We start from the raw sequence: 11,531 nt of genomic DNA, 5'->3' as shown, positions 1-11,531 counted from the left end.
ACTGTGGAGGGGAGGAGAGGAAGAGGCAGACCCAAGCTGACATGGGATGAGCAGATTAGGCATGATTTACTAGAGTTGCATCTGTCTGAGGACATGGTCCAAAATAGGACTTCGTGGAGGCGTAGGATTAGGGTTAAGGACTTCTAGAGGATATTGCAGTAAGGTCTTAGGTGTATTTTAGGGACGTGGGTTTTTCTTATTCTTTAACGGACTTTAACGGTGATTGACCTCTTGTGTTTATGCCCAAATGTTGTTGTATGCCATTATACATGATTTACATTATACTGTGCCACTCTGATCACTTTCTTGATATAGGTGACTTCTTTTTCTATATTCTTTGACTTGATGTTTTGGTATATTGTTCGTTTTGGAGCCGGGGGTCTCTCTGGAAGCAGCCTCTCTATCCCTAGGGATTGAGGAAAGGTCTGTCTACATCCACCCTCCCCAGACCCTATAAGTAGCTTTGCTATTTGTGGGATTTACTGGGTATGATTGATTGATTGATTGATTGATATATGGTTTGTTTAACGCCTTTGGGAGTTTTAATGACCATGTCCCGGATATCCTTGGCATCATTCATAGAATGGCCACGACCTTAGCACACGGGTGTAGGCGTACACCCGTCAGTGCATTTATAATTAATCAGGTATAACCGCCGGTTACGAGAATAACTCGTCGCGGGACTATACCATGTGGTGTGTCTATTAATCTTTAACCCGGCATGAACCGGGCAACTGAACGCATAACAAATATGTAATTCTTTTACAAGTTTATATACAAATAATTATCCTAAGTTATAAAAAGTTTTGTGCCATGCGCACTCAAATCAATTTTCTTAAACATTTTCAAAATGAGTCGGTTAAATTGTATTTACCAGTGAAAACTGACGTATTTTCCAAAAAGGCTAAGTGCAGGTACTAATCGGAATAGGCTGGCTACTCCTAGCATCAATAATATTAGGACTCAATCTCCCACATTTACATTGATTGAAGAAATAATATATAGGACTCAAAAGAGGCTTTAAGATGATAATCCGAGTAGGAAGCAATGAATGCACGATTTCCTTCTTGAAGGATGTAGAGGCCATTCTCACAGGTTCCCTTTGCTAGGATCTCCTTTGATTTTCGATCCTGAATGTGAAAAAAAATTGTTAGAGAAAAGGACATCGACAGGAGAATCATGGGTAAGTTTACTAATAGAGAGTAAACGTTTGGTAAGATGCGGGACGACGAGAACATTTTTTAGGTGAATATTTTTTGTAAGAGAGGTGGTTCCAATGTTCGTCACCGGTAAGGTATGACCATTACCGAAACGAACAAAATCATGCATAGAGGAACGAAAAGTGGCATCAAGATCCTTAAGATAAGGAGTCATATGAGCCGACGCACCTGTATCGCCAGCCCAATCAGGATGGTCCTCATGAGTGACATGGCACTGAGCATGAAAAGCATGAGCCAGATTTGCATCAGCAGACGATGCTTGCTTTGCAAAGCTAGCAAGATTCGGACAGGTGTTTGCATAATGACCTTCTGTCCTGCATAGTTGGCAATGAGGAGGGCGACGAGTGCGACCACGACCTGCACCACGACCACGACCTCGACCACGGTTAGAGTAAGTTGAACCAGAATTAGAACGAGAGTTACCGGATCGTAAGGGTTGAGCCGTAAAGGCGACTGGCGGTGTCTGCTGACCATGAAGAGATTGTATAAATATCTCCTGATTCTCGGTTTTTGCAAGCAACTCGCGGAAGGACGAGATACCAACGGCACGATAAGTAGTGGAAAAATGCTCATAGGCCGGCCCTAAACCACAGAGGAACCAATGGCATTTATCGCTTTCATCAACCGGGTGACCGATAGCGGCGAGTTGGTCACAGAGAGCCTTGAACTTGCGTCCAAATTCTGCGACGGTGGAGGAGCCTTTTTGTAAAAGGCGAAGGTTGTCTCTGAGGGTATGCATACGATCGATAGAAGGGTGGCTATAGGCGGCTTCAAGGGACAGCCAGATTTGGCGGGCTGTGTGAAGGCCGATAACCTCGGACATGGCTTCTTCAGACAAGGATGACTGAATGAGAAGACGCACGGCTTGGTCATTAGCTAACCAAGTGGCATAATCAGGATTGGGAGAGGTTTTATCGTCCGCGGTGGTGGTTTCGGCAGGAGGTTTGGTGGTGCCGTCAATATGACCGAGAAGGGTTTGAAGGGAGAGTACAAGTTTAACCTGTTGACTCCATGCAAGGTAATTGGATGAAGTAAGCTTATGAGGGATGAAGTGAAGGAGATGGTGTAGGGAAGTGGTAAGGGTGGTCGATGAGGATGCCATAGACAGTGGCTGTTGAGAATATTATCGGTAATATTGGTTGGTTAAAAATTGAAGAAATAGAGATAGTGAGTTATGGAGGGTTTAAAATTGCAAGGTTTATAATATTGGTTGAAGAAATATTGGTGGGTTATAATATTGGTTGGTTGAAGAAATATTGCAACTTTGCAAGGGTATGGACGGTGGAATATTGTTGGGAAAAAGGCTGTTTGGCGGCAAGGAAAAGAAGAAACAGAGGGGACGGTGGGACAGGGGAAAAAGAAAGGAAGAAGGTAGTGAAGAGAGGGTAGGATCGCCAATTAGGCTGATACCATATTAGGACTCAATCTCCCACATTTACATTGATTGAAGAAATAATATATAGTTTTACAAGAGCCATAAACTAGGAAACGAAATATACAATAATTTAAAAATATTACATAATCTCATGACTGCTTTAACGTTAGGCTATTAAATAAAGAGTCTCGCAAGCTTAGATGCCTAAAGTCTGTTGAACAATGTTTCATTTTATTTTCGATCCGCCTGTGGATCCTTTACTTTCCATTTGTAATACTTTGATATTACTTTATATCGGATTGTAATATATTTATCTTTTGCTTCCGCTGTGCATTCGAATTGTGTTGTTTGACTATGATGATATCAACTACGTCACGATACTCCCCACCAGGCCCACCGATAATACGTGTAAATATCGGGGTGTGACACCGAGTGATAAAATAAGGCCAATTAACAATATTAGAACTGAAATAAGACCTTAAATATAATTGATAAAGTTAGCACAAAACCCAAAACAATATTATAATTGAACAAGTGATCTTGCCAGTCTTATTGTGGAATCCGGAACACATAGTTTTTGTCTTTTGGTTTATAGCTAGTTTTGTTTTACTGGTTGCAACCGCAACCATTGAAAGATGGTTTTTTAAATTGAAGTTTGTCAAGACAGGCTTACGCAATGGAATAGGCCCGGAATATTTGAACAATGTTATGGTTTGTGCGGTGGAAAATGAAACTTTTGATAAGGTAAAATACGACGATATGATGGAACGATTTCAAGCTATGAAAAAAAGAAGAGGACAAATTTATTTGGTATTTTTTTTACTTTATTGATTATCGTTTTTTATTTGTAAGATTGCACGGTAAAAAAAATTCTGAGATACCCCTAAATTAATAGGCTAGCTCTAGCTCCACCACTAGACCCACCCACATACTTGTGCAAGTCTATCGTATCCTTAATATCAAACACAACAATAGGAGGCATGTTACACCACAGAGACACCCATTACCAAATCACTTGAGCCAAGCCGCAAGAAACAAATAAATGATCAATCGTCTCCGCCATCTCACCACAAAAAGGGCAGAGGTTAGAGGAGACATTTATATTTCTTCGTTGTAGAGTTGTCTTCGTTGGCAGCCTATCTAAAGCCGCCCTCCACGCCATTATACTCGCCTTTTCTGGTAACCAGGAGTTCGGCACGAAAGAGTTCGAGGCCTGCCCATAACGCTGCTGCTGCTGCAACCATGTTTTAACACTATGAACAGTGAAGATGCCCGAGCTATCCAGAGCCCAGGACCACTTATCCTTAGCATCAAACAGGAGGGTAACACCTTCCAGTTGAATCGGTTGCTGCAAATCCCGAAGCTCGACCATGTTTAGCACAACCCGTCTCCAAGCCCACTGACCACTCGGCACCCCAGACCCCACCCGACTAGCCACCGACACCATTTTATCCAACTCCAAATCAAAAAGACGCGGAAACTTAGACGCCAGCGGCTCATCCCCAACCCAAACGTCCAACCAAAACCTGATGGACACATCCGACTCGACCTCCCCTTTGATCAGCTTAGACATGTCGACGCCACATCTTTGCAGTTCGCTAAAAGCGTTATGAATCTGTTTCTGCGTACCTGCACTCGAAAGCCTAGTTGGGATATAGTTCCAAGTTCGAGAGGAATGTTGAATTGCCCAAATTACCCCTCTCCACAAACCACCATCATTTTGTTCAAAACGCCACCACCATTTAGCCAACATAGTGGGGTTCGCGTCCCGAAGAGACCCAAACCCAATGCCCCCCCATATTCCACAGGCGCTATTACTTTTTGACAAGCCACCCAATTCATCTTCGCCTTTTCATCCGAACCAACCCAGAAAAAGACCCTACGCATCCGGTCCAAAGCCTCTATGGCTTTATCAGGCCCGATACAAGGAGAAATAATAGGTCGGAAGCGAATTTAGCACCGACTTAATGAGCGTAACCCGCCCCCCAAAAGATAGGGTTTTTGCCTTCCACAAGGACAAGCTACTCCTAAAAGCATCAATCACCGGATCCCAATGTTTGCCGATATGCTTCTTGTGATGGTGAGCGTGAAATCTAGACGGGTTCCTGGTGCTATGACAGATGAAGAGTTAATTTCCACGAGTGATGAACGGGTTGTTGATCAAGATTTGTATGATGACGTGTTGACCGCTGAAGTTGGATTCAGCACTTAAGATGGGAAACCAATATGAAGTACGTGAAAACGAAGAACGTGATCACGAACATGAAAATGGTAATGTGGGTTCGTCAGCAACTAAAGACAAGAAAGGTTGGTTCGGATGGAACAAAAAAGGTTAAAAAACCAATGCTAACGATGATCATGAAGATTCGATGATTTTTCGTAAGTTTTCAAAGCTGAACGGAAGTCAAAAGTCAAAATGCGATAATGTAAGTATTCAAATGGACGACGACGGGGAAGGTAACAAAGTGAAAGATAAAAATGGTAAGAAGAAACGATCTACAACAGACGTTAAGCATGAAAGTGAGTATAAAAAAGGGTTAACACCCGTTTTGTGGTTAACCCCGGATAGCTTTTGCCTTTTTACTAGACACTTTAGCCAATAAGGTGAAAGGCGATTACGGGAGCTTTTAACCGCTAAATTACCTCATGGCATGTTCCTGGTCAAGGTACTTTCCATGCTTCATTACTTTGTGAACTTTCTTAATTGAAATATAACAAAGTATAAAATTGCAGATCGCTGTTCCAGTCGTGCCAACAATTAAGGTTCTTGTAACATTTACAAAATTTGAGGAATCTTCACCCGAGGAATTTTCTTCGCCTCTATCGAGCCCGGCCCATTTTCAAGATGTGAAAACTAAAGAACCAGAAGGGTCTGGTTCATGGATTTCATGGATGAAAGGAAGCCATGGAGGTCAATCAAGTGACAATGAAGTGTGCAGCTTTAAAGATGAAACCGACCCGTTTAACATACAACCTGATTACACGTGGGTCGATGCCAAACGAAGAATGAAACCGAAGAAAGCCAAGAGCAAGAAACACAAGAAGCAATCAGCAAGAAATGCTGAAATTGGTGGACAAAGATTAAATGAAGATTTGGAATAAATGTGGTTAAATTTGGTGTAAAGATGCATAATCTTCTTGTTTTTCCATTGCTGTAACTTGTAATTTAAAGTTTAAAGTATGATGGTGAAAATTGTGTTTGGTTTTAAGGTGTTACTTAGCATCAGTTTGATTTTTTTTTAAATTATCATGAAATTAAAACACTAAAACTTAGATATTTATAATTTAAGATAACAAACATACGAAATTTGAACATATTCATGTTTATAATAATATTTTTTAACTGAAATTTGCACACAAACTATGAAGATAATAAAATTTGTTTTGTGGATAATCAAGCATCATTTTCATATGAAAAAACAAATGTCATAACAGAAACTGCAGGAAAAACTTAGAACCAAAACTACAAGAAACAAGTGCACTAGATAAAAATCACAAAACAACACCAAAAATCTTGTTCTATGATCTCCCTCGGCCCCTACCAAACCCACCGCCACGACTTCCACCACGAAAGCCGCCACCACCCCGGCTACCACCACGAAAGCCGCCACCTCCTCTTGGAGCACCTCTGCCACGGAAAGAACCACCACGCCCTCCGCCTCTACCACCTCCTCTTCCACCCCCCCGTCCACCGCTTGCTCCCCTATTTAACACCAAAGTTTAAAAAACAAACAAGAAGAACAGAGTCAACAAACACACGGTACAAGAAGCTTTAAAATACAAAAGAGAGACTAGAGGTGTTCATTGTCCGTTTGAGCAATTTTCAACAAAAAAAATCTTGGTTAAAACGCTGACCACAGTTTCAACAAACAACAAACCAAACCAACGGGGCTGGGTGATTTCGACCGGCCAAACCATTTTTAACAGTTCGGCTTTAACAGCTCAACTGCTTAAACCAGCCTTTTTTAAAATCAAGAGTTTGCATTATAAACTTTAAATTATAAAAAAATGTTTCATGATTATAATATTTTTTTACAAAATATTCTACTACACACACACATATATAATAAAACTTAAAAGGGCCGGTTCCAAGTTTCAAACTTGACCAAACCGTGAACCGCACCATGTGTGTCTCAATCCTGCCAAACCAGTCGACTTGCTTTGATTTAAGCAGTTCCATCGATCGGTTTCAACCTTTTATAAACTTGGTTTATTAAAAAGCGCCTAGACTTAGGCCTCACTGCTTCAGGCTACACACGGCACATCTTTCACACAAACCGCACATGTATTTCTCAGATTGCTGTGCAGCAAATTGTTGTACAGCATGCTTTTCAGGTTGTACATGTATGTGATTTCAATATTAAAACATATATAAAAAAAGGTTGATATAATTATTTGATCACCGAGTACGAAAAAATGGTGCGCTTTTGCTGTTTTGCACTTGGTACCTCGGTTTTAGACCTTGTCGCTATTGTACGCTTCGTGCTTTATAAAACCAATTTTATAAACACCCCTAGCAAAGACTTTATATATGCAAGACTAAAACTATTTAACTTTCTAAGTAACAACATAAAAGAAACATACTTTGGCTGTGGAAGAAATCTGGATAAAGGCAAAAGCTTCATAGGGTCAATGTAGAACTTATCACCAGCTGCATATGAAGTTGCTACAATACCCTCCATCATTTTAACTGAAAAGAACTACATTTTTCAAACAAAAAACAACACATATCAGTACAAACCCTAAAAATCAAAATAAAAACAGTAACAAGCAATCAAAATAATAATATCTGACTCACAGATTCATTAATTGGACCAAAAATCTCATCAACTTTGCCTATCTGAGTCTTGTTTTGAAGGTAAATTGGTGCATTAAAGTAAGGTATCTTCTCATTAGTGAGCTTTGTCACTGCATCTCCCTCACAAGCATGAACAAATGACGAAACCTCTGCACCGTTAGCAACAAAATCAAAATCAATACATGAAAAATCAAACTGACTGTTTAAATAGAGGTAAGAGATGATTACAAACCTACAACTTCTTCTGGAGGGCCTTCGTTGAACCGATCACCGCCGAAACGACCGCCGCCGCCACCGCGTCCGCCACGGCCACCACCGAATCGGCCTCCGCCGTCCCTGCCGCCTCTGAAACCGCCGCCGCTGCGGCCACGACTACCGAATCCGCCGCCTCTTGGTGGTCGCATTTTAGTGAAGTGAGGAAGAAAATAAGTTTTAGGGTTTTCTGAGGGTTTAGAGTGTTTTGGCAACGTGGTGTACCTTTGGTTTTTAAACCATGTGTCTTTCACTATTTTTGATTTAATAGTTGTTTTTTGGGTTTTTTTTTTTTTTTTTTTTGAACGGCAAATTTGGATCACTGACGGACCACTGGAGTATCATCGTGCCACCAGCAGAACCACCCGATCATATCCATCTCCACTAGGCAATAATGCCTAAACACCAATTCAGGAGGAAACCCAATAAATCTGGGAAAACCCCCTTTTGTGGGAATCGAACCCATGACCTAATGGTCATAAGCCTTATCCCACCCCCAATACCACTAGGCTATAATGCCATGGGTTGTTTTTTGGGTTATTGAACTCGAGTTTTAGAGTAAAATTACTTTTTATGTCTTAACGTTTTACTGATTTTAATTTTTAACTATTTGAGTTTAAAATAAAAAATTTAACGCTTTGAGTCGCTAACCACTTATTTTATAACATTTTTAGTCCAACATTTTACCGCTTATACTTTTGATTTTTGACTTAAGTGGTTAAAACCACTAAAAAACAGAGAATCAAAACGTTATAAAATAAATGGTTAGAGACTCAGGGCGTTAAAAATTTTTATTTGGTACTCAAGAGGTTAAAACCACTAAAACACAGCGATTCAAAAAGTAATGTGTGTTACATTAATAAGTGAAGGTTTGGAATGAGAAATTCTTTGTAAGAGTATGTGTAGTGGCTAAAGTGGCGTGTTCTTTGCTGCTTCACGTTCTAAGACGTCGGAACACCGCTCTTGTGGGCGTGATTCCCTCAAAAAATCGAAGGCGTGTTTGTGGAAACGCTAGACAATTTTGATTTCGCTAATAGGAAATTAGAGAAAAAGGAAATTCAATTAAATATTTGAGTAATCATTGCAAGGGACATTATGGGACATTATACCACTACACCACTTTTTAACTTCAAGGCTCATACTGCCCCTTGCTAATTGGGATGACACATGTCGCATAAAGCAAGGTATGGACTTAATCTTCAAGCCTCACTACACATGGTCCCTAAAGGGCATTTTTCGCCACATCAACATCATAACGTCACTTAAATAATGTGTAGTGGTTAACACCCATTAATTTAGATCCAATCATTACTTTCCTGTTAGACCCTAACACGTCTTAACCAAAAGTTGGAGCAGAAAATACTAACTTTAACCATTTAACAACGATTCCTTTAAAGAATTACAACATTCATCCTTAATTTATATATCGAAAATAAATTGCGAACACAAATTAAGAGACCACCCTTCCGTACAATCCATGTTCTTTAACTCGATATTCACCTGCTTATCCTTCGTGGCAATTAGTAATAATTCGTGTAACCTGCAGTCACCATAAAGAATCGACATATTAATTGATAACATCATACTTATATTATAAACATATAGCTAAAGGATCATATTGCGTTCTAACGGCGAAATATATTTCATTCAATTATCCTTCCAAACTCATCCACTACTTCCCGGCATCAACTCTCTTGGACCCAACGTTATCATACCTGCACTTTTCATTTCATTCTCAACGATAACATGATTAGCAACGGTATTCTTAAACATATTGAAAACCCAAAACTTCATTTAAACATAATCCACTAATCTACGTTCATTAAGCTACATCACGAATATACACCTTCGTATAACCAACACATACATACTTGTCTCATACTCATATACTCATATGTAAGTTGTTCATACTGTTACACGCACTATGAATTCATATTGTCATACACATACGCAACACACATTCGCTTAATTTATTCTGAACACCGTACTTAGTTAGGCACCCCATTTTCTATTTATAAACATGCTATTATGTAATAGTTTTGTCCCTTCACACGTCTATTGCATTCAATAAAATTTTACTTATAACACTTAATCATGATCATAATGAAACCACATTTTCATACATCCACATACATGTAATATCTTCGTACATGCTCCCTTAGGTTTCCGTCCTTAATATATCATTCCAAGCTTTCACATCGTTATCCACCTTATCACCTACTTTTCATTTTATTTAACTTTTTATCATATATATAATATGTTTTTAATTTATTTACTTAATTGTATCATTTATAATTAGTAAAATATAATTTAAAAAATCATAACAATATAATTATTTTATTATTTATTTTATATTTTTTATTAGGTTGTCGAGTATTTTTATTTAATATAAATTCAAATAAAATAGTAAAAAGGAACATTTGATTCTTCCAACGGCTCTTTCAAATGTAACGTGTCATCTCCAAAGTCCAACCTAGATGATTAGGATATGATGTATAGGGTTTTTGTGTGTTTAATTTGAACTTAATATTTTATGTTTAGTTAGGTTTGTGTAATATTTAATTAGGTCTGTATAATATTATAATTAGGTTTGTGTAATAGTTTAATTCAATTTATGTAATTTGGTTTATATATTTTATGTTTAATTTAATTAGATTTAAAAATTTTTTAACATATAAAGTTATTTTTTATTAAATCAAATATTAAATCCATGGGGTCCTCTATCATCCAACCAGACTAGTCCGGTGTATCAAACACACGCTAACCCGAACCGGTACACATCATCATCTCCATCGCGCTATCGGTCCGTTGAGATCGTTCGGATCTTGGATGGGGTTGAGCAAACCCCCGTTGAAGATGTTCTAAGAATGAGTAAAGGTTTTGTTTACTATTTCTCCATCTTTATACCTTTAAAAGTGTTGTAAATGAGTTTGAACAAACATTCTTTTGTTTTGTTTTCATAGTTTATTATGAATAAATAAATAAATAAACTAATTTATTGTGTTCATTCTTTTAATTAGGGTTGCATACTTGCATACGAACCAAACGTTCAGCGAACAGTTTGTGAACTGTTTAGCAGGAAGTTCGTTTGTGTTCGTTCGTTTATTAAACAAACGAACACAAACAAGAAATTATGTTTGTCTAGTTAAATGAACGAATACGAACAGAGGTCGCACTCGTTTGTTTGTGTTCGTGAACGTTCGGTAACGTATTCATTTGTGTTCGATTGTTCATTAGAGTTTTTTTTATAATTTACTTAAATACTTCAAAATTCCGACAAATAAAATATTTAATAAGTGATAATGTATTATATATTCTGTTCATGAACGCTTGTTTGTGTTAATTTGTTTTTATTTATGTTCATTAACATTAGTTTGTGCTCAGTTGTGTTCATTATTGTTTGTTTCCGTTCGTTGCCTAAAATTAACAAACAAACACAAACGAACACGTTCATTTCCTTAACAAACGAACATAAACATAAAATCTCGTTCGGTAAGTGTTCATGAACAGTTCGTGAACACATATATTTCTTAACAAACGAACATGAAAAAAGTCTTGTTCGTGTTCATTCAGTTTATTTGCAGCCCTACATAGATAAACAGAAATAAATAAACATACATGTAAAAATATAAACTAACTATGGACTTAACCTTATAAAAATAATAAGGTTAACATATATATAGAATTATTATATTCATTCACTTGTAAAACATATTATTATAAATATTTATAATTATATGTGTACACACATACTTAAACAAACAATTTTCAAACATTCACAAACATAAATAAATGAAACGAATGAAGCATAATGCGTTCATTCATTTAGCTAAAATCAATTACATACAAATAGCTAGTTAAATAATCCAAATAAAAACTACTATCT

At 37.9% G+C, this 11,531-nt stretch overlaps 2 protein-coding genes across 2 annotated transcripts; one reads left to right on the top strand and one right to left on the bottom strand.

The window, feature by feature from the left end:
- Positions 1-3,905: 3,905 nt before the first annotated feature.
- Positions 3,906-5,788, top strand: LOC118481197. Its single transcript, XM_035976497.1, has 2 exons — positions 3,906-5,261; positions 5,329-5,788. The coding sequence occupies exons 1-2, from the start codon at positions 5,247-5,249 to the stop codon at positions 5,695-5,697; spliced, it is 384 nt and encodes a 127-aa protein (XP_035832390.1). The 5' UTR covers positions 3,906-5,246; the 3' UTR covers positions 5,698-5,788.
- Positions 5,789-5,959: 171 nt separating this feature from the next.
- On the bottom strand, positions 5,960-7,872 carry LOC110872308 (putative H/ACA ribonucleoprotein complex subunit 1-like protein 1). Its single transcript, XM_022121079.2, has 4 exons — positions 7,626-7,872; positions 7,394-7,542; positions 7,180-7,295; positions 5,960-6,298 (listed from the first exon to the last, which is right to left on the bottom strand). The coding sequence occupies exons 1-4, from the start codon at positions 7,795-7,797 to the stop codon at positions 6,115-6,117; spliced, it is 621 nt and encodes a 206-aa protein (XP_021976771.1). The 5' UTR covers positions 7,798-7,872; the 3' UTR covers positions 5,960-6,114.
- Positions 7,873-11,531: the final 3,659 nt, after the last annotated feature.

The sequence above is a fragment of the Helianthus annuus genome, chromosome 8, assembly GCF_002127325.2.
Source record: "Helianthus annuus cultivar XRQ/B chromosome 8, HanXRQr2.0-SUNRISE, whole genome shotgun sequence".
Taxonomy (NCBI): domain Eukaryota; kingdom Viridiplantae; phylum Streptophyta; class Magnoliopsida; order Asterales; family Asteraceae; genus Helianthus; species Helianthus annuus.
The sequence above is the reverse complement of the archived record's forward strand: the minus strand, read 5'-3'. Positions and strand labels throughout refer to the sequence as shown.

Excerpts from the sequence above, each read along its gene's own strand:
- LOC110872308 (XM_022121079.2), bottom strand. The coding sequence starts at position 7,797 with ATGCGACCACCAAGAGGCGGCGGATTCGGTAGTCGTGGCCGCAGCGGC. Across the intron at positions 7,543-7,625 it reads CCCTCCAGAAGAAGTTGTAG|AGGTTTCGTCATTTGTTCAT; the intron begins GTTTGTAATCAT and ends CTAACGGTGCAG. Across the intron at positions 7,296-7,393 it reads TTGGTCCAATTAATGAATCT|TTCTTTTCAGTTAAAATGAT; the intron begins GTGAGTCAGATA and ends TGAAAAATGTAG.